The sequence below is a fragment of the Bombus vosnesenskii genome, unplaced genomic scaffold, assembly GCF_011952255.1.
Source record: "Bombus vosnesenskii isolate JDL3184/JDL3185 unplaced genomic scaffold, Bvos_JDL3184-5_v1.1 scf7180000014621, whole genome shotgun sequence".
NCBI lineage: Eukaryota > Metazoa > Arthropoda > Insecta > Hymenoptera > Apidae > Bombus > Bombus vosnesenskii.
This window is the reverse complement of record NW_022883555.1, coordinates 183,503-207,607: the sequence shown is the minus strand read 5'-3', so window position 1 is coordinate 207,607 and position 24,105 is coordinate 183,503. Positions and strand designations below refer to the sequence as shown.

General features: G+C 33.3%; 1 protein-coding gene and 1 long non-coding RNA gene across 3 annotated transcripts; one reads left to right on the top strand and one right to left on the bottom strand.

Annotated features, from left to right (window-relative positions):
• The first annotated feature begins 2,826 nt into the window (after positions 1-2,826).
• On the top strand, positions 2,827-23,892 carry LOC117240417 (acyl-CoA Delta(11) desaturase-like). 2 transcript variants are annotated; one of them, XM_033506469.1, is made up of 6 exons: positions 2,827-3,086; positions 20,629-20,852; positions 21,724-21,854; positions 22,292-22,497; positions 22,794-22,979; positions 23,158-23,616. In XM_033506469.1, exons 2-6 carry the CDS (start codon positions 20,642-20,644, stop codon positions 23,477-23,479), a joined length of 1,056 nt encoding a protein of 351 aa, XP_033362360.1. In that variant the 5' UTR covers positions 2,827-3,086; positions 20,629-20,641; the 3' UTR covers positions 23,480-23,616. The 2 variants fall into 2 exon arrangements, with proteins under 2 accessions (XP_033362360.1, XP_033362359.1); XM_033506468.1 differs by lacking the exon at positions 2,827-3,086 and adding an exon at positions 19,061-19,083 and having other exon boundaries at positions 23,158-23,892.
• Positions 15,847-16,594, bottom strand: LOC117240418. Its single transcript, XR_004494682.1, has 3 exons — positions 16,535-16,594; positions 16,222-16,320; positions 15,847-15,906 (listed from the first exon to the last, which is right to left on the bottom strand). It is a non-coding gene; the product is annotated as an uncharacterized LOC117240418 (long non-coding RNA).
• Positions 23,893-24,105: the final 213 nt, after the last annotated feature.

The following is a 24,105-nucleotide window of genomic DNA, read 5'->3' as shown; positions in this document are numbered from 1 at the left end:
AACTATTTTTGCGGTTATCCCGACGTCTCGCTTCTTCTCCGGCCTATACCCTTTAATGATATCGCGAATGGCTTCACGGTAATGAGGTTCTCGTACATGCGACAAGTCTATCTCGTCGGTTTGTTCTATCGCGTTTACCTTCAGTACATCCGGCGCGTCCTCGTGACCGTCAGTCTGACCGTCGAGTCGTAAAAAGGTCACCTCGCCCCGTTTGACTCGCAACTCTACCTGGTCTAAGAAATCCGTACCTAACAGTAGGCTGTGTTTTGCCTCGATCGTCTTAACACTGGAGTTACCCGAACTCCGTCGTCTTTGCTATTGAGATTGCGATTTCCTGAGCCGTTAACGTCCAAACGGTCCCCAACCACGCTAATCTCATCGTCGTCGTCGTCTTCTTCTGAATCGTCGTCGTTGTCATCCTCCGAATCGTCCTACCAGCTCGCGTTTTCTGCCCGCTAGTCTCAGCCGTCGTCTTCTCAGTTCGTCTTTTAGCTCAGATGTTCGCATCTGAGCCACCTGCTCGTCGGTCAATACTGCTTCTCCTGTATCGTAGTCAGCCATTGTTTTCAGATATCACTTTCACGAATACAGTCACTTGAACACTTTACTTGTCACTTGGCACTCTAAATCCCGGAGGAGCCCCCAAAAATATGTAGTAACTGATGGATTCTTAGAGTAAGGACTCAAAGTTTAATGTATTTTAATAAGTGATATTCAACAACAAGAGGACCGATTATAATATCGTCGCACGTCGATTCACACTCTGTATCCGCTCAACTCACACTCTGCTTCTCAACTGATTCTCTGGTCGTTGTAGCATTCTTTTGTCTTTTGCTAGGCCCACCGCACACGTGTTTCGCGGATGTTCGTAGCCAGGGTCACGTAGGCCTTTTCGGCGAAGCTATTTATTTGAAGGACCCGATAACGCATTGATGGAGCCGACAGCGCCTCGGCTCTCGCGACATTATAGTTGGCTCGACGTTTCTTAGGCCCTTCTCCCCGATACTACATATAGTATACAAGATTAGAATTAAACATGAGATATATAGCTGTACTATAAATTCTGTTTTTATTTCAACAAAAAATTTGTATTTCATTCCGCGGTGAAATGAATCAATATGTAATTATTATTAATTTTGTTATTGACTATGTTTTTAGTATTACTGCAATACCTATACCTCTTTATCTACATGCTTTTAATAATTACAAAAATGATAGATTTATTTTTTCGTTGTTGTACAAACATATTATACTATTACATAAAATTCACCATCGTTATTATGTAATTTTTCTAAACTATTCCAAATAGCTCTTCCTATATTTCCCCTTCCCAGCTATTCAACCCTTCGATGACTCAAGTTCGACATAAAAGACGACTCGTGACAAAACTTATTACAATCACTTGCTTAAAATGATTCAACATATTTCCATTCGTATTACGTTAAAGACATGCACAATTCCACGAAGATATCTGAATAAGAATTTATGGCTCCGCTTCGTGAAATGTTATGTGATTCGCGTGATCATGCATTGAACTTTGAATTTCAAATTAGATTCACTATGTAAATCTAAGAAAAATTAAGTAAGAAGCAAATGTTTACTGTGATTTTATTTCTCGCTTTAAGCATAAGATGTGAATTTATAAAAATATTATAAATGTATTATATTATAAATATTATGCAATCCCAATTATTCATAGTTTGTATAAGGGAAGAACATATATATGTGTATTTATAATCTAATTGCATTTAGTTACATCCTAAATTCATTCTGAATCATTATAAAACAATTGAAACTATTACATATTATTAAGTATATTTCTTAAAAACTGTCGATAATTTTGTATTTTTTAAGAATATGCGCAAGATATTTATTTACAGGTAAACAAAACATATTCGGTTAATTCATAAGTATATATTCTGTTATACGTCATAAAAAGGGCAAGTTAACCGACTGAAGGTAACGATTCTTCACAAATGAATTATTGCAAATGTTTGTAAATACTAGATTCATCTTTTTACGAGTAAGTATTCAGAGTGCTAACTAATAGAGACCGAAATATTTAAATCAATATTATGAATATTAAAGCTATATCGAAGATGATTAATATTAAAAATGTAAATAAATTACCACTACATAATGCCAATGATAATCGCTATTAAGTAAGCTTACTATTACAGCGAGTAACATGACCTTAATAATAGTGTTAAAGAAATATTTTTATACTCTAACTTCTTACAATATAAAGGAGATTATATAGGAAATAAAATAGCTAGAAGGTTACTATAATTGAGTACTTAATGTTATCGAAATGTATTTAACATATTATTCCATTTATCTGTTCCCAAATTTTTAAATGAGAAATAGTAGCAATGGTACAAAATAAGAAGATATTTTTTCTAGACAATACAAAGGACTTACGTATGTTTTAATTTTCTTTATTTACGCGTTCAGGATCATCAGCGTATCTATAAAAGAAATCTATAAAAGAATCTAAAGAAAGAAATGGAACGTTTTGGACAAAGCCTTTAAATCTCATAACTTAACCGAAACCAAAAGACAAAAAAGGTTCGTACAAAAATATGTTTTATTTTCATTAACACAGAAGGATATGTACATATATTGAATATTGCGTAAAGAATTATGTACATTTGTATTTTCTTTGATATAGGTACATATATATATATATATATATATATATATATAGAATCACGCATACTTACGCATTTGCCGGTAAGATCACAGGATAAACGCGGGGAGGCGCCACTAGTTCTTTCGTCTAACGTTGAGCGCGCTTGTGCTTGTGTTTGTCGGCTATTTAGCTCTTGCCTCGTGTTGCCGGCGTTTCAGTCTTGCTTTGCTGTCAGATCGTTCAATTTCGAGACTGGGAATCCATTCGCGAGCGATAATAGTGCATCTCAAAGAGTCAATTTGAACGATTAGAAGAGAAAGAGCTTTGTGTAGCAGTAATTAATTTATAAAATCGTGTCACATCAACGACGTAAGGCGACAACATTCATCAAGTTGATTGAACAAGAAAGGTTAACCGGCGAATAATTCAACAAGGGTAGTAATAGAGCTAACAGGTATGTTTGCTTTACTGTTCTATCTTTTTCCATTGTTTGTCCCTTACACACGATCGTATATATTCGTCGTTAAGAATCTTCGAATTATTCCATTTAGTAAAATTCTGTAAGACGAAAGAAAAAAAGAAGGAGAGAAGATAGTAAAATCAAAGTTTATAGGACAATCTCCTTCTTTCACGGTCATTTCTTATTCAACGTTCTTCGTTTGCGAATTGATAAAAGACTGGGATAATTCCGTTTGTGTTTCTCAATTCGGCAGACGGCTGGTCATCACATCATCGCGTGATCAGATCTTTCGTACGTTTGAGAATTTATCAGTGTTCTAGATGATGTAATAGCGTTATAGTGCGGTTGTATATGTTTCGCTGATCCAAAATAATTCGATTTTAAAACTATTTATGACTACAGTACGATATTTCTAGCAAATAAATCAAGATAGAAGAAACGTATATAGATATATATACATGTGTATATAAATATAAAATTTGTATTTGTATGTATAAAATCATCAAAACACCATTCACAGTTTTAAAAATGCCCCATTGTAAACCAAGAAAATTTTGTTTCAAGTTCAAAATTACAAATAAATCATTTCAATTCTGATATTTCTAGTGTTAACGGACGAACTAGGATAGCGTTAAATAATATACCGTTAATTTTAATTTTGCTGGCTCGATAATACCAGATTTGCGTATTGCCTATTTCACGTATATACATGTATACGGCGTATAATAAGGAAATTTCTCCTTTCGCGTGAATCGTACCATGGCAATAGCAATAGAAAAACCTTAATTTAACATTAAAAGATTGACGAACACTGAGTGACAAACATTCAATTTTTTTCCCCTATGAAAGTTCGAATCGAAATTGAAAAAGAAAACTCGCGATTGCTTGATTCGGATGAGACAAGTAAATCACGTGTTTTTTTAAATAATATAACTTGAAAAAATAAACGACCGCAGGTAACGTAAGGTCATCCATCCAAGGTAAATTTCATTGACGCGTGTTAGATACGACAGCTTTAATTACGTTTCTGTGTATCTTGTATACAATATAAAGTCTCAATATCACGTTTGTCGCAGTCTTTAATCGTTATGGCGTCTAAATAAATCACACGCGTTGTTTCTAGCGTTAAGTACTTTGTTTGAGTACATGCGAGTGATAAGATCTTTCATATAATTAGTTGTAAACTATATTATCCTCTCTATATTATATATATTATCCTCTGTTGATTCTTTTGCGACTATAAACATCTTTTAAGTAATTTCTCTTTTATATATAACGAGTCAAATATTATAATGTTACGTTCACTTCAGTATTGAAATTACCAGATGTTTTATCGCTTGATATTGCCGTAAGTAATATAAGTCTGTTTTAGACTTCGCAGACAAAAATACAAATTTTTAACTTTTCCTTCCTTCGATACGGTATGAGAACACGCACATGAGGCGACATTTCTTGAATTTCTAATTCGTATACGTTTCTAGTATGTTGCAATATATGCACATATATGTGATCCTAGTAACTTTAGGAACGGGCTACTACGGTCGCACGAACGTTCGCCTGAGAGTTATGAAGCGATAACAAAATTTACGATACCGCGCGACAAGTAGTAAAAATAGATACGCTTTCCTTGTTCTATTTTATGTTTTTATTTAGATGTAAACCTGGCTACGTGCCTTTCTTCTTCCTTTTTTTGTTAATGTCTTTTCGTGGCATTGCTTACTATTTGAAATCTAAATATTTATCTATTTCTCGCGATCGCGGAGATGGGTTGTTTCGCATAACCTAAGCGATTCAAAATAAACTAGTACTTTTAATTCCGAGCGTGATATAATATATGATCTTTTATTTTACGTTCGCAATATCGATTTGTCGGAAATTTTCGAAGGGAAGATAATGCACTTTTTATAGTGCTTAGATAGTATAGATAGTGGTTGCAAGATAGTGTAAGATATTGTGAAAATAGTGATAGTAATCTCTTAGTAATAGTGATAGTAATCTCTTAGTAATAGTGATAGTAATTTCTTAAAAATTTCAGCTGCATTGTATATCTCGGTAGAATAACGTATATAATATTAATTCAAATATTTTAAGTCAGTATAGGAATTATGAGATAGTAGACGAAATTTAATGTAATATATCTACATTCACGCCATAATTTCACCACTCAATGCCAAGGTTTTCTCATCGATCTCACAATATCCATAATTCTACACATATTTTTTTATCATTTTGACATGCTCTATTTGTATGAGATATGCCAATGGCTTATGATTTATTCGAAACATGTTCAAGGTCATTGAATTCGAAGTACGAATTAGCAATTCTTTAACGAGGTTGAAGGATACAGTACGTGCCAATTGTCAGGCCAGCGTCTCAGCGGTGTCAAACCTGTTGAGCTGTTTGGAAACATTTCTTAGATTCGCTTGTTGTTGGCAAAGGTTGATCGTTGATATAAGTACATCTAATGTGTTTATTCCGCTTCTGCTTGGGGCAGCCAAGTATTTCTCTCAACGCATACCGTTACTAGGCCTACAAGTTTAAGAAAGTTGAGAGATGCGTACAACAATATTCATATTATAATTTAATCTCTCAAAAATTCGTTCAATTTTAACGAAATAAAACACCCTCTATTTTATTTTATAACTTTATTACACTAATACTTACAAAATTACATAAGAACCTATTTTTTTTTTTTTTTTTTTAGAATCAATTTAATGAAATTCAAAGATGGATCTTAAGAGGCTGAAACAAATATTACTTTATGCTCTCGGTAAATTTACTCGTGAAAAATTTAACTCGGGTATTTTTATTACAAGTTATCTCGCGGCTTTGAACCTGTTTTTCTGCGTGCAACAGTTTCTCATTTTCTGAGAGTGAAAGCTAAATTTATAATCTAGTTGAAAGTAGTTGCAATTTTTAAGACCAATGATACATTCGCGGCGCGTCGTTTACAATTTCATTCTTGATCAGATACGAGGATGTAATCGGCCACCGGAAACGTCGATTCGATTAAAGTCGATTAGTAGCAGCGGTTCGATCCAGCTCTTGTATATTGCACTTCTGACGATAGAAAATATTTTTGTGCGTCAGTTATTTTACATGTCCTATCGTGCAAAAATCGAATAAGCTTTTATCAATAACAGATTTTCATGTTTGAAATTCTCACACTATTTCATAATTGTTGTTTATTTCCTCGGTTAGTTACATAACAAATATTAGCATTATTTGACGCATTATTTCAAAGTACATACATCATTTATGTTGTTAAATATTGTATCAAAAACTTCTATTTAGATTTCTTAATTAGTACTGTATTGACAAATCTGCACACCGTATTGGACTAAAAGTGTAAAATTAATAATAGTATATAATACATATTATAAAACACATGTAAATAATATTAGATAATAATATTTTAATTATTATCTTCGAATTTCTATAACTAGAATGTTTCAGTTTTCAGGTGTTCTGCGATATATAGGTGTTAATTAGTTAAGGCTATATACATATCTTTGTAAACTTCAACGACCGCAATAATTCATTCAGTCGTGTTCATTTTGAGCCCTCTTTCAAGTTTAAAATAATCTCAATTTACTTACTATAAAATCTGGAAATTACTCCATATTATCCTAAGTATTTTACGAATTCTTCAAATAGCGACAATTGTTCGGGAAAAGAAGAAATAAAAATGAAGAATAATTTTTCCATAGTATAGCAGTACATTATGTAACTTTGCAAATAAAGAAAATTAATTTTTTAATTATAATATGGTGAGGTAGTACCATCATGCATGCATACATCAAATAAAGAATTATCATCATCAGCTATCAGCATATTTCGCAAAGATAAACGGAAATATATTTACACGCGGTACGGTTAAAACGTGTACAACTCGCACCTACAATACGTCTACAACACATGTACTAGAACAATATTCCTACAGATTCTCGGATTATATGAAAAACGGGATAATCTTTTTCCTAAGAATTTAATGCATGCATTTCCATAAAATATAGAAATTCCGAATTAGAATTTCGTGCAATGTCACCTACGATTAATGTATTTAGTTAGGCAACTTTCTCCATGTAATTTTCGTGAACATCTGTAACAATTTTAGCATAGTCATTACGATCGATATTAGTATTACGTGGTTTCAATACCACTGTTATGCTGGATTTTATCGGATGTACGCAGGAAAGATTATGAGACCGTGGTTATACGTTATCAGAAGTGTGTCGTTCTAAATTGTAAACGATTACTTCCTGAATATAGTTGCGATAATATGCAAATATGTATGTGTGCGAGTGCCCCAACCTTGAACATTAATTGCCCATTACGTTTTATTTAACATTGCTATAAAAAAGCGGCACCCTATGACATTTATTTGTCATTATCTTGTTTCAATGGACTAATGTTAAAGCTGCACGCTGAATTTACTGACCATATACATGATACAGTACTAAACAAATATATAAAATGGCATGCAGCTATATATCATGCGGAAGTCTTTTTTTATGCTTCTTGAGGCTATTCAATTATTTATAAAGTCGAAGTAAATAATAGGAATACTGGAAGCTGTCGTTTTAAAACACCTATTAGACTAATTATTTTTAATGATCCATTACTACGTGGATGTAGTTATTTGTCCCAATAATGCAATTCAAATTGTCAGAAATTCATATCTCACAGAGATTATCTCAAAATTACAAAATTATCAAATTCCTAAATTTCCGAATTGCCGAATTTTTGAAGATTCGATAATTGTGCGTCGTATACTTTGCTCGGTAAATGTATTCGCGCGAATTCTCACGTCTCGCAACACCTTTCTCTTGTTATTTTACATCGGAAGTATCACAGCTCGGTATTTTCTTCCATTACGGCTCGCAATCAGCTCATTATACGACACAAAGAAACTGAAATCAGTTGAAAGTACGAGTCTACAATACCTCATAATGCTCGAACAACTTCTATTCACTTGACTGCCTCTTTAAACTCCTCTCGAACGTATTTCAAGTTGATTCAATCAACTATGCCCTCGGTTTGATCTCGGAAGTTCAATGACAAAATCGCAATGATGTAGCGAATAATAAAGGATGTATGTTTGCTTCATACACTCATTGACTCAATATTCATAACCCTGTAAATGATAATAGTTTGCATCGTGTTATTCGCATTATTACATCGCATTAAGGCACAATTTAAATATAGTGCGCAAATTACGCGTGAAATTTTGCAGCTATTCCACATAAGACAATTTGATCTTAAGTACGTGAGATCATCACCGGTGTTATTGCATTTGCGCCTTTCCTTGCTTCAACCGATGACGATTGACAATCTCATACGTGGACTTTAACTCTGAAATTCTGTGAAGGAAGAACTTTGAACATCGACGTAATGGACTTCGAACATTTTCTAAATGGACTCTCTGCAATTTCTCGATGAAAATGCAAATTGTTCGAAACGAGAATCTGTACATACAAAAAATCTTCAAATATCAGGAACGATGAGTATTCATTTTTGCCATGTATGTAATTTAAATCGTGATCTACTATGCGTCAATCATATAACGATATATAAACTTGAACTTGCCGAGGGACAAGTTGATTCATATAACCAAGCCTTTGATATGATACGAGTGCCACCTATTTCTCCCTATCATCTGTGATTTTTCGTTCTGTTAATAGGAATTCGCGTTCGTATAAGAGAATTCCACCGAACATTTGCTCTTAAATACATAACAATGTTGTAATCAAAATTGTATTAATTGTAAATCATGAGAGTATTTCACGTAACACGTGTTCCTACTGTTTACATTTCAATGTTAGACGCTCATATAAGAGGATTGACGCTCGGCAATAATTTAGATAATATGAAATCAGCTAAAATATAGTGAATTAAAATCTACAATATCGTTCATGTAAATGGAGTACCACTGTAATTATAAACATCTGATATTTTACATAAAGTTATAATAAATCTTACTTAATTACTTTATGTCTGAATACGAGATTTGTACGATATGCTATATGCATGTACTACATGCTATGTGTACAGCACTATTCGCTTACAATCCCCGGTGTTATCTTACTTTGGCTCACTCTACTGCGAATACGTGATCGTGAATGAGACATAACAACGTCCTACCTTCATAACATCGACCTTTACGTTCTGCCCTATGGAATCCATATTCAGAGAGTCGACAATGTTTAAGAATTAGAAATTAATTACCGCGCAATTAACATCGATCGTTGCTTTTGGTATTGTTTCGATGGTACGCATCTCAACAATTTAATTGTAAGGTTGCATCATCAACGTACTTATACAGTTCCAAGTTTGCTTGGAACGTGCAGTTCTAAAAAGTAGTGGGGACGTCGTTAATCAAAACTCGGGGTCACTTAAGCGGGCAGTATTTATACACATAGTTGAACTATCTAATAGATTTGATATAACGTTTCTGTTAAAATATTTTTCTTTAAAGAAATTAGATCGACCACGTAATAACACTTTTCACTTTTCAAATTAATGTCTAGTCAACAAGTGAGTCACGTAATACGCGGACGAGGAAGCGAACGAAGCCTCGTGATTCTCTCGCACGCAGCATCTCGTGCTTCTCGTCATTCGTGTGTGACGTTCGTTGCCTACACATTTATTACACCATATAGTGTGTACTCCGTTGTGCATTTGTTCAACGTTCGCGCATGCACGTTCATTGTTACTGGACATGGAGGGATAAACTTATTTAGTACATGTACATATATATATTTTGAGCGTTAATTGGAGATGTAGTCGAAGTTTCATTGCTTTAATTTTTCCATTTTCTGATTTATGCGAATCATTTGTATCTCCAGATTAACCTTTGCCTTTCGATATACGACTTTAGCTCCAAGTTCAGAGTTTAGTTTAGCTATACACTTCTTCCCCTTGTAATTCCAATGTAATTTACATATCGTTAAAATTCATTCCCCTTCTCTATAGGACTGCTGATGTTACGTGCGTTATCTATTAACATAACATTTTAGTTTGAAATTGAAGATTTTCAAAAGCGATTAGAGAAATTAATTATGCATCGCAAAGGTCAAACATGTCGACCGCTATGACAGTCACCAATGTTCGATGACACAGAAAGTTAGTTTACATGAAATGAACAGTCATGTTCCTAAAAAAATTTGCGATACGCTCAATGTTGGACGCGTAATAAAGCGACTAAACGGTTTATTTTTTGGTGGGGTATAGACAAATTTTTGTAAAGGAGAATTTTTCTTCTTTTTTAAATTCTTGAACTTAAAACGTTAGAATATGCGAATTTCTTTGTCAAAAGAATATAAAATCGATATAGATAGAAGAGTTAACATTTTTACAAGTTTCTCGCGGTGTAACGAAGCTCCCAAAAACGCTGAAAGAATAAATTGATAGAATGTTTTGGTACGTGTATTCATTTTGTATCAACGATATAAATATGCGACTCTAACAATAATCGTACATCTTACGAATTTGGATAAAGACTTTATGGTACAGTTTAAAATATGAAATACACGAACAAGTAAACATAGTGAATATATGAATACCTACTTGATGTGTAATTGTGCAAATACTAATATTGTTAATTCGTAGGAATTCGGTAAGAGTTTGTCATTTTAGTTATTAATACAATAAGATCCGTTCAATATTTGAAGCGACATGTAAATATACATATTTGTCGAACGTTTAAAATATCTAGTATGCATAGGCTAATTTAGTTTAAGATGAACTCTTATATTTTTCGTATACTTCCTAAACTGTGAAATATGTAATGTATGTATAAATGACTACAGTTTAATTTAAGTAGAAATATTAAAAGTTTTGCTAATATATGTATAGTTATAACTCTAATCTAAGTATTATGTATAATAGTTGTGATAGTAATAGTAATAATAATAGTTTGATTAGCATTTGAAATTAATTAGAAAGGGAGATCGTGTAAAAATTTCATAAATGTGCTTAACCACGCTTGAGGATTTTCCTTTTATTTGCATTTTATAGTTACGTTTTCCACGTTTTTTTTAATCTTTATGCATGCCTCTATGTCGTATAGTGTAACCCATATACCTGCGTAAATGTTACGTGTCATGCGTATTTCAACATTTCTGAAAGTTTCCTCCTTACTTATTTCGCATCTGCCTTTTCTCTAAATCGACTCAATTTTTTAATTATAGAAAATTGCGTTATTCGACGATCTCGTTAAGAGCAATCAGATTCTCGTAAATTGTTTAAATCAAGTTAATTATCGATTATTTTTCAAATTACACTAAAGTAGCACTTTCTGATGTAACAAAGTTCTGCCATATGTGTTTTTGTTAGATCTGAAGCAAATCCAAAAAGTAAAATACATTGATTCTTATGCCCGCGCAAATTGCATACCAGTGCAAATATGCAGACACAATGCTAGCTATTGCTTTTAAGTCTCGGACATCGGATGAAGCGACGTGAAAGCGGGTCAAAACCACCTGCTATATATCGTCAGTTTGCTGCAAGAGGAACAATTTCGAAAATTGAAAATTTATTATTTTATGTAATGAAATTATATTATTTAAAAAAATACCATAGGTTCAAAAATTATTTTAATTCTGTAGCTCTTTTCTTAATAGTGAGTTATATGCATGGATAATATTTTATTAAAGACTTAAAACTTTAAAGTTAACTAAATTATAAGAAAAAAACTCTTTCATCGGTAAATAATCGAATAATTAATTATTTTTTATTTCAATTTTTTTATTTTGAATTGATTTGCAGAATAATTTATTTTTCTTATTTATGTCACTTTTCTATCAAACCAAAGATGTGTATATATAGATATAGATATAGGTTTTGTTATATCCATTTGTATGTATTATAAAAATTTTATATTGAAATCCTCTTTCATTAATTTTTGTTTTCAAAAAATATATGTCTGATAATGGAAGTGAAAATATAGTAGGATAAAATTGATCTGGGAAAACTCAATCACCAATGAACGTATTAAGTCAATAAGTGAATAACAGAACACACGCTATTGGCACAACATTCTTTATAAGCGCGGCTATAAGACCTCATACAGATATCATTGAGTTGAATCTTCGCCAGAGTGTGAATTAAGGAACATAACGAAACCTGTACTGTATATGAAGTTACGACAATTGTATCAACGTTACCAATTACGTTTTATAATTGCGCTAGTTATGACAAATTGCACGCGATACGAAAGAAATTTATTTATCGATTATTTAAATATTTCGTATAAACGAAGTTTCCCAATTGTTGCTTTTGAAATACATATTCGTGAAAAAAGCACAGGTTTGAGAGAAATATGTCTACAAAGTAATGTTTCATAAAGTTTCAGACTTTTTTATTTTTGTAATGTAGAATTATAGAAATATAAGTAATATTTGGTAATGGAAGTATAAAGAAAGATAAAGAAACAAATAATATATTTTATCCTGTTCACATATAAACTAAAAAGCAATAGTCGAAGCAAAATCATTCTCCGAGTCAAAGACATCAACTCAAATATCTGTGGGAACCTCGAATAAAACTACGGTTACGTGTTAACGATTTCTACACCTGCCAACCCAAACGCGAAACGTAATATATATAATTGTCAGTGCCACACACTGATATCGTAGATTAAATTACTTCCACTTAGAGAAATATTGTCGAATGCGAATACTAAATCCACATCATAATTCGTTTTCATTAATTTTTTTTTAATCTTTCTGGAGATTAATATCTCTGATATCTTTTATGAACATCGTGAGTTTTATTTACATATCATTCATGGTTTTAAAGTGTTAGTAGATAAAACTGGTTTATTATATAAAGAAAACAATTTTTGGAATTAACATCCATTTGCGAAATAACTCTACTAAGATTTAACATCTTACAGTTTCTGTCGACTATACGTGCGGCGTGTATTTATATCTTATGCGGTAACGAAATTTATCTATTCCAATCTCTCACTCTTTTAGCCATAATTTCCTTAGAACTCTTTCGTGTATACCCGAAATACTAGAAATCCTTCGTCTGAACCTAAATCTTCTTATTTTCATGTTCAAGGTTGCTCTATGTAGGTTCATCGATTGAGCGTGTCTTCCGTACGATTCAGAGCGTGTTACGTTTGCATTCACCGTTCGAAAATCAGTCTTCCGATATAATTCGACTCGGTACGAACGGAGAATCAGTTTGTTCTCCCTTCTCCGGCTCTCGATTCATTTTTCTCGATTGTTCGGCCCGGTAAATTCACGTTTCCCCGTTCTCAAAGCGTATGGCGCTCACCTCACACGTATTCTGCCAACCACACAGACACGTGGCCGTTGCGGATTGCGAGTTCCACGAGGTATATGTATTCTAGTATACGGTGCAGGAACACGTCGATACTATTCTAGTGTGGTGCGCGACCAGCCGCACGTATTTCAACGAACACCATTCGCTGGTTTGAAGTGGCGAGAGCAGCAATGCGCAGCGTGATTGGCTCAGACCATCTCAGCTGAGCCGTAGTTCGAGGGGCGTCGCAACGTGTCTGATTTTAGGTGTCCCTCTATCAAGCAGAAACTCACTATTATCGAAGCGGTTCTGCACTTGTTGGCGTTTACCCTGCCTACACTACTTTATACTCTGCTGATGCTACTTGAATTTCCCGCGCAATTCAGAAAATCTTGGTAAACATTAATTCCTTTTTTACCTCCTTTCATGATCCTTATTGCTCGTTGCAATTCGAACGATTTACGATTGTTATTCGTTCATTCAGAAATTGGTTTCCTAGAACAGATACAAATATCATGGATGATTGAACGAAACACAACACTTATGTGTGTATAATGTGTATTTTTTATACTATGTATCTATTGGACGTTATTATGAAATGTAGAGTATTTAATCCTTTCTATAGACTCGATTTATATTTCATTCAATTTTTCTTAGGATTAACATTGTACTACTGCATTTGTAGCAATAGCTAATTTAATGTTTTCAATGACAACAGAAAATTGTAACAAAAAGAACTATGCATATACACATATCTACAAATGTTTTTCTAATATTGCTGGCGCATTTACGTAGTTTATAATTGAAATACAATTACATGTAAATCCGTTTTTTCCTTTCCTGGTTTTTATTTGTAACTTCAAATCAGACGAAGTTAATTCTAGCTTTTTATCATTTATATTTAATACAAGTAAATATTATCTGAAGTTTTATCATTGTCAGACATCGAATATTAATAGGGAGCAGTTTTGCGTCAGATTTTGCAACAAATCTAAGGAACAAAAGTCATCGATAACTCCATAATATATCTAGGCTTTAACTTTGCACACTTAATGTTAAGACATATTCAGAATCACTTTAGATTAGATTACCAGTTCACGTGCTTGTGGTTTGATTCAAATATTTCTATAATTCGTATTTTTGCGAATTAAATGTGACAGTGTATACTGTTACAAGGAGTGCGGTCACAGCTCTTACACATCTTAATCTTTTTAATGAGTTTTTGCACAATAGTAACGTTTGAAATGATAACAATACATAGGTCATGAATGAATCAAGCGTAGAGTCTAACGAATTGAAATTAATGATATTAATCAATAATTCATAAGATTTCTAAACTTTCAAGACTCTCAGTTATAAGTGTTATAAAATAACGAAAGATTTACGATAGGTGATATAAAAAATAACTATCTTATTTTAGTAAAGCCTTCTTTCGTATTTCTGGATACACAATATTTTGTGAAGGGATAAATATTAGTATATAAATAACTACGTTACGTAATTGGTGGTATTTAATGCAACCTTTATGCATAAATATCGTAGAGTTTTATACGTTACGAAAGAGTTAATATTAAAATTTTATTTTCTAACGTGAAACTGTGATTGTAACTGAAATGACAGTGGCGTGATCTGTACGATGCCAGCCGTACTGATGTGCAGTCTATTGCAAATTCAAATCCTATTTTCAAGACAATATCCTTTTTCATATATTTACCATTTATAAATTATCTTTAATATGAGAACTGTCCAAAATAACCAGTTGGTGGAATATTTGACAGATTTGTTATTTTTACGATACACGTAGACTATTGTTGTCATTGTAAAAAGTAATTAATGTTAATTTTTATCGAGATAAAACCATGTCTGTGTATTTTTAACATGTCACTTCAATTACAATCATCTATGCGATGTTATAATATACTTACAGGTATGTACATTACATGTGTGTAGGTTGCTCCTAATATCGAATATTTTCTTTAGTAATATATAAAGAAACTTAGATGGCTGTAAATATACATTTTATTAATTTTTTACATGTTTTCATATATAGCATTATACAGGGTGGTTGGTGGTTGGTGGTTGGTGGTTGGTGGGGCGAAAAAAGAAGTCGAAAATATAGGACAAAAATTCTTTTTTTAATTTTTTTCCTTTTTTTTTTTTAATTTTTCCATCGAGACAACGATCTGCAGTGAGATCCGTTATAACGTACCACAGGCGTACCGAGCGAAAATTCAAAGTCGATTTTCTCGAAAACAAAGCCTCAAACGAAAAATTTTTATTCTATATTTTCGACTTCTTTTTTCGCGTAGAATCACCCCCTTTCCGTTTGCACCCCCAGTTACCAACCACCATGTATATTGAATTCTTGTCATATCTCCATTTATTCTTATTCCGTTTTTCTTTTATTCATTTATAACCAATATCAATTCATGAAGCTGGATATTATTAGCTTTAACTTTTCGAGCAGCAGGTACCAGTGGCTAATCAAATAATTAAAGTTACACACGAGAACCTTTTCTTGCTAGGTCGAGGATAGACACTATAAATATAAAAGATAAAGAATCAACATTGACCGATCACGTACAATGGAAAATTGATAAAAAGTCAATAACGTTGTTGTATCTATCATTTGTTTCACTGATACTAGAATGATAATGTCTGAAAGATATATGTGATAAAATATTGAAAAATTATAAATATGTAATACTGTTGTGATAAATGGTATTGATCAAACGTGGGTTAGAATAGAACATGAATTTCAAATATTTAGCCGCGCGTGTTCGTGCATTCATAAATAGTCTAAAAATGTATTCGTTCAGGTTTCTATTCAATTCTACATAATTCGTATATTCACCTGTGTACGAACTTCTTTGACCGTTAAATTGCTTGTCCATTTAATCATCATATAACATCATTCGGTTATTTCATCAAGGTCTTATATAGTAGTCGGTATCTACTTGTAAATAAGTCGAGAATAAATTATATCCATTCGACGAAGTGATCGATTGAAATTTTAGAACTATGACTATGTATATTTCGATATAGACAAAGTGTGTTGCATGTAAGCATAGAAAAGTATTTTATTAGACGAATTACGTAAATGCTATTAGCTTTATGTAATCACGCGATACGTTTGTTTGGTACGTAATCTCTCCTTATCTTCATACCATTAGAAAATCTCTATGACCCTTGATCACTATCGAATTAACGCACGAATAGTCTAATATCGATCGGTATCGTTGTCCTCCTTCCGGTCACTTTATTATTCTAAATAAAATAATGCTTATAAATAATGAAATAAAAAGTTAATTTATTTTATATGGTAAATTGTTATATAGTAGATTGTATATAGCAAAAAGTTAAACAAGAAATGAAAAGATACAATAACTAAAATATTGTAGCTATAGCGCCCATAGCAAATTGTACGTTATCTGAGAAGAGTGCTAGATTCTAAAGAAGTCAAAGAATTCAATTTTCAATTTAATTGCGTTTCGACTGATGATTCCTTTAATTTGTGGCATATATATCATTCCTTATTAACAAATTGTTGACGAACATAGATAAATAATTTGTGTTATAACACTGTCGCTATAAATGCAAACACGTTAACAGTTAATTATGTAATTATCAGAGAAACAATATCGTAAGACGTAAATTATGTTACATGGATATGATACTGTTTTTTATGGTTTGGACAAAACATTATATTCTGAATGTATCAACCTTTTTCTTGTGAGGAATATACTTCACATAAATTGTACATTATAAATAAATTTATATAAATAATGATGTTACGATTCCGTCGCTAGTTATATATCACACATTGTGTAATATATAAATTGTTGCGATATTTTTTATCTGCGGAAAGGGTGAATTGCAATTTTACACATATTTTTATTTTCCACTGTGTAATTTTACACGAGGTCATTCAAAAATTCATTGTGATGAATGTACGAGATTATTAACAGTGACAAATCAGCCATTTTCCGACCCTTTAATTTCAGCCAATATAACGAACAGAATATGTATAATTGATAATTGGTTAATGTAACGTAAATGATTGACAATTGCCTATGACTTACGGATGTGACCTGCGAATCAAATTGAATAAAGAAATTTGATTACTGAATATGGAGATTCTTCGTTTCGTATGGATCATACATTTGACGTTTAGCAATTGTATATGTATACGTATTTAGGAATTATCAGTACACGTAGTATAACAGTAATACGAAGTTAATTTCACTTTCATGTACTAAACATGTTAAATTATGAACAAACGTCTCTTAATAAAAATGATAAAAAACCGGAAAAACTGTAATTGTTATGTTGAAATCTTGATTTTGTTGATAAAAATTGCAATATTCATCTATTCTTTATCTTCCGGTCTAGCATATCTCACTATATTTTATACCCAAAATTTCGCGTTTGCTGCTATAAAATCTCTAGTGAATTGTCCTTCGCTCTCCGTCCTAGCGATTCGACTTTCTATACATAAGATACGAAACGACATTCCATTCCGTAATCTCTATCATTTTCAACCCCATTTCATGGCACCCCGTTCTCCGCTATATTTCTGCCTCCTATTCAGCAATTTCTTTTCAAAGCAAACAGACTCCTTTACTTTCTAAAAAACCCTGCAGCTACATCTCCGCCATTTCATTGCCGATGCTAACCCTATCCTTACACTCGCTCTCCTTTATACTCCCCCCCATAACGTTATCATTCAACATTTTCTGTCTTCTATAGCAACACTTTTACTCTCTCGTACCTTCATAACCTCCATTCTCTGTCTTTCTCTCTCCAAACTTTTTTTCTCAACTCCCTCAAACCTTCGTTCCTACCCCAACTTGTTCAACTGAACTTGCGTCAAGGTTCTGGACAACGTACGTTCTAGTCGATTTTATGGTCTTTGATAAGGATCAACGGATCCTAGGAAAGAATTTCGACCAACGAAACTCCGTCGCGAGGAAGATGTACATATTTCGGTGGTGTCGCGTCGGTACGCAGTACGGACGAGCCTGCGTGCCAAGGAGGGCGCGCGTCTCGCGATCTAGCCTTCAGTCGATAGACGACCACGCTCGGGCATCGACGAAATATTTCATTCTCCTTTTCTACCCCAGTAGCATATTTTCCATTGACTCGGTCTACTGCCACCACCTCTTCCACCCCTTTGCTGTCGCTGGACCCGTAGTGGAGGTTACAGGTGTTGCCAAACGGGCGTCTGGCAGCTGTTGTCCCTGAATATATGTATAGACGTTACGGGTCGACGACTGTGATAAACCCGTGATAACAGTGAAAGTGGCGATTCTTGAGGACGATTTAAATACGATCTAAGGTTCATTAAACATATCTAGGTAAAAGACAGAGTGAATTTTCGAACTGTAAAATATTAACGGTGGACACTTTCGTTTGAATTTTGAATGCGAGACGTTATTAGCAAAAGGAAATGGTAAAAGAATTAGTTAATCGTAGGATTAAATCGTTGATTCATGGACGAATAGAGTCGCAGGTGATGGATTGAATTTGTAAGGTTGGTCGGGGAAGCTGTTTTCACTGCTGGTGTTATCGATTTCGTCGGGATGTCCTGTTTTGACGGGACGAAGGGATGGTTGTTCGGTTTCATGTCGGGAAATATTTCGCAACGTTTGCACAAGATTCCATGTATGAGGATCTAGAATGTACTTAGGCGACACATCTGTGAACCGATGAACAGGTATGGTTTTTTGTTATTACGGAGAAAGGAGGTTTGGTGAGTGTTAGAATTTTTTTTCCTTCGGTTCTCTTATTCTTTGCTCTCTTGTGTTTTCTTCGACGTTCTCTGCGTTTCCTGCGGCACACTTTTGTGTTTCCAAGGATAAGAATTCTAGTAAATTTCTTAGTTAGTTATTTTATTTTTCAGATGACTGGAGAGTTATTATTTGATATTTCTTTCGTTCGTGTCATTTTGTCGTTAATTGAGCGACCATATTGTAATGAGTTTGTTGTATTTCATGTCATTTCGTATTATGACTTCTTAATAAATGTATATTAGTTTATCGAAACGAGTAGAAGTGTGACCTTTCTATTACAACATTCAATTGCCATTTTGAATAAAGAATGAAATATTTTAGTGTTCAGTTGAATACAATTGAAGTTAATGCATGTCAGTTTATTAGAAAAAAGTTCGATTCATAATCGTTTTATGGAACAATTTTCTGTTTTACGAAAAAATATAAATATCGTTGAATAAAAAATTTTCATTATATCATCGTTTCAATTACCGGAATAAAAAGATTTACAGAGTAATTTAATTGACAACCTTATATCGAAGAAATACCTAAGGGGTCACATATGTTAATAAATTGATTCGAAGATTGCCCTGTTGTGTAATACTTGCACGATGATCATCAGCTTTGCCAACACGTTCAAAGAACTGTGCCGATGAATTAACAACTGATTAATGTTCGAGTTTCTCAATAAAGTACCATTTTATTATCGCGCATTATTAATTAATATTGGTGAACTTGCCATATATATTCCACGCTATCGTATCGGAATTTTTCAGTTCTTGGTAATTCTGATTAACCGAGAGTAACATTGATACACATATATCGTTGTAAGATAGCAGAAAAGGAAACAGAAAATCATTATAGTTGAACCTTCCTTAGAATTTAACATGCGTTATTCATATCTTTTAAGATGTTTCAACATTTTAACGTTCAATGTTCAACAACCAATTCCTTTTATATTTTATTCACTGCCTCATAATTAGAATGAAATACAATGATATGCACAATATCGCAATAGAACATTATACATATTATGTAATAGCTTATACATACGTAGTTGAATTTGAATATGTGTCAGGGAAGTTTTTTCAAACAGTGTTTTTTATGTCGCATTATTAAGCTGCAAAAGGGAAAGAATCTCCATTGTAAATAATCCCGTGTAAATAATAATTCCATTCTGCGCAAGAAATGTATACTTAATGTTGCACTTTTTTCATTCCAATTCCAATGATTCATTTCTCATATACATATATCATGCGTCACATATTTGTGTATACCTACGTTGACGTCAATTCTTTCGATTGCGCCGAATTAAAATGTATAAAAACATAACAGGATTTGATTAGTATTTATGCATTCATTATAACGTAATACTATTACGAAGTTGAAATATTAAATTATGTAGATAAATTTATTAATATCCATGTGAATTTCTTGTAGCTTTGTACGAATTGTTTCGGTAATTCTAATACACTGTTTTCCCTTTTTAGGAAGAAAGGAGGAATGGCGCCGAATATAACGAGTAGCCCGACAGGTGTACTCTTTGAGGGTGAAACTCTGGAGGAGAGTTCAAGGGTGATCGACGCGCCTAAAACGAAATACAAGAGACAGATCGTTTGGAGGAATGTAATTATTTTCACGTATCTTCATATAAGCGCCGTCTATGGACTGTACCTCGCTCTTACATCGGCAAAATGGGCGACACTATTATTCGGTGAGTGAAAGTGTGAAAATATTTTTTGTCCATTACCTAATACTAATATTTATAATATCTTGTAACCAGAATTGTATCTTGTAACTGTAGGATTGACCTGTTATAAGTCAACAATCGATACGTTCAGCTTATCTCTTCACCCTCTTTCACCTTATTGTACCATTATGGAAACATTCTATTAAACTCAACTTTTTTAACTATATTTTGAAAAAGAATTCTCTTAATTACCTGTAAATTCGTGACAACTTCTGTGGAATTGTCTAGACCCAGTTATATTGTCTATGCGATAAAATGACCTCGTAAAATGGCATCGTACCAAATTTGAGTTCAGAAATCGTACGTTCGATGGGTTGTATGCCAACGAAACCAAAGCTTGTACGAATAAGCTAGTCAGCGTTAATTAATTATTCGAAAGAGGAAGGTGGGAAGTAATAATATGCGTTAATGAGACGTTAAATTGCACACACATGTTGACATGTTGACGTACTCAGATTTCCTTGTTTGTTCTAGAAAAATTCTTTCTGGATTGTTGTTCACTCTGATAATAATTATTATTATCGTGATAGAGTTGATATTATAAACGTAATTATCAATAGATTGTAAAATAACAATTAATTTTTTACTTCATTCTCTTTTATCCTTGATTTTCTTTAACAAGATTTTTTCTTCGCTTTGAAAAAGTTTTAATTATTGAACAATCGTAAATACAACGTAGTAAACATGTTGATAAAATTTTTGTCGCACTTAATGAAACTTACATAACCCAGTTTATAAACGGTCAATTCTAGTACGTTCTTTCATAAGATTCAATGATTCGTATGTATCAATACGATCAAGATCAGTATCCTTAACGTTCGTTTTTGTTTTGCAGCGATCTTCTTGCATGTATACAGTGCTTTGGGAATTACAGCTGGCGCTCACAGATTATGGGCACACAGATCTTACAAAGCGAAATGGCCCTTGCAGTTGTTCCTGATGATTGGCAACACAGTAGCCTTCCAAGTAAGCAATCGATCGAGTAATTACTGAACGATGAACCGTATGATGACCTCGCTACATGATAAGACTGGGAAAGAAAAGAGAAAACAAATTATTGTCCAGACGGCTTTTAAATCATTTTAATACGAACTGTATTGTATCTAGTGGATGAAATTATGGAATCTCTGGAAGTAGATATGACAACATTGAGAGATAAAAAAATATTTGAATCATTGGATTGTTCGAAAAGTTCTACTAGAAGTACAGGTTCTTAGAGTATTCGATTTCTCTAAGTTGAAATCAAACGTAAACGAGATCTCTAATTCTTTAATATATCAAAGATCAAGTAGCGATACTTCCCCTAATGCCCGACTCTTGGTGCAACTAGAAATGGTTCAGAGTAAATAGATTTTTGTTTTTAAGTTATTCTTTTTTTTTTCTAATACGTTTATCCTCGATAGGATGCGGCAATCGATTGGGCCAGAGATCACAGACTTCACCATAAATACAGCGAGACGAACGCAGACCCTCATAACGCAAAGAGGGGATTCTTCTTCGCGCATGTTGGTTGGTTGCTGTGTAGGAAACATCCGGACATCCGCGCGAAAGGCAAAGGAATTGATCTCAGTGATCTGAAGAACAATCCTATACTGAGTTTCCAGAAAAAGTGAGTGCCCTTTATCGATTCCCCTTGCGATCCACTGAAATGGAAAATTTGATCTTCTTTCTACGTTCAGTATTAAATTAGAAGACTTTTAAGAATCGATTTGAAACATTCAGGAAAGTTGATCACTATGGCAGAAGATTGTAGTGTTACAGTATTTTTAACTAGAATGAAGCGATCTTGAGTTCTTTTTTTAGATAATTTTATTAAAATATATTTTATATATGGAATAAATATAAATAAAAATAAACAAATAAAGAAAGATAAGGTTTCTAATGCGTTGTACAATGTGTCTACAGATATTACGCGATTCTGATGCCTCTACTGTGTTTTATTGTACCGACTATAATTCCTGTCTACTGCTGGAACGAGACTTGGGGAAACGGTTACTTCGTCCCTACTGTTTTGCGCTACGTCTATACGCTGAATATGACTTGGTTGGTCAACTCTGCGGCTCATATGTTTGGAAACAAACCATATGACAAGTTAGTATTATTTGTCATAGTTTTGATTCTATTTATCGAGTTAGTCGGTTTCGAAAGAAACAGAACTTGTCGTATATTTCGCGTTAAAAAAAAAAAACCATCGACAAAAATCTCTAATTTTCTAATAAGCTGTATTAAAAAAACTGTAATGGAAGAGGAATTAAATGATATTTTTTAGGTATATCAACCCCGTGGAAAATAAAATGGTAGCCATAACGGCGTTAGGTGAGGGTTGGCACAACTATCATCACGTATTTCCATGGGACTACAAAACGGCAGAGTTGGGCAATTACAAAGTTAACATAACAACGTTGTTCATTGACGCCTGCTCAAAACTTGGCCTCGCGTACGATATGAAGATAGTACCTCAAGATCTGGTGCGGAAACGAGTAGAGAGAACCGGCGACGGAAGCCATAACGTGTGGGGTTGGGGTGACAAAGATCAAACGCAACAAGATAGAGATGTGACAATGGTGGTGAATCTGAAGAAAGATCATTAACGGACACAAATATTGTGCTAGGCTGATCGTTTTCTCAATAGAAAATAGTAAACGACAGCCTACTTCTTTGTACAGTTCTTTACGGAAGGGGTGGTATATAAGTTATCCGGTAATCAATTGAAATATTTTGGGATAGCTCTTAATATTCTTAGTTAGCCGGTTATATTAGCATCAGTTATATCCAATTTTTCCGATATTGGTTTACAATAAAGGATAAAATATTGTATATTGTTTCGTTGCGTGTTTCCGCCAAGATTGATATTCGCCCCAAGTGTACAAAAGTACGCGTTACTGTCGAACAAAGATCTTTATTCTATTTTATTAGTCTTATGTTATTGTAATGTAATCTTAAAATAATAGTTAACGTACTTTGAATATCAATTTCTACAAAATAAAAAATATTTATATCTTGATTGACGGCGTAGGCTGTCTTGCGGATTACTGATCGCGGCCAATATTATGGTTACGTGAACTCTAAGTGTCCTCAGTGATTATGGGTGAAAATCGATACTTCGGTTAGACACTTTAACGACGTCCTAGATCGTAACGATAGACTCGCAGACGACGATAGTTTAAAACTATATATATATATAATATATATATATAACTATATATATATATATAAC

What these genes read in the sequence shown, in the direction of transcription:
- LOC117240417 (XM_033506468.1), top strand. An exon ending in ATGGGCGACACTATTATTCG is followed by an intron (nt 20,853 to 21,723) that starts GTGAGTGAAAGT and finishes TTTGTTTTGCAG; the next exon opens with CGATCTTCTTGCATGTATAC. An exon ending in ATACTGAGTTTCCAGAAAAA is followed by an intron (nt 22,498 to 22,793) that starts GTGAGTGCCCTT and finishes ATGTGTCTACAG; the next exon opens with ATATTACGCGATTCTGATGC.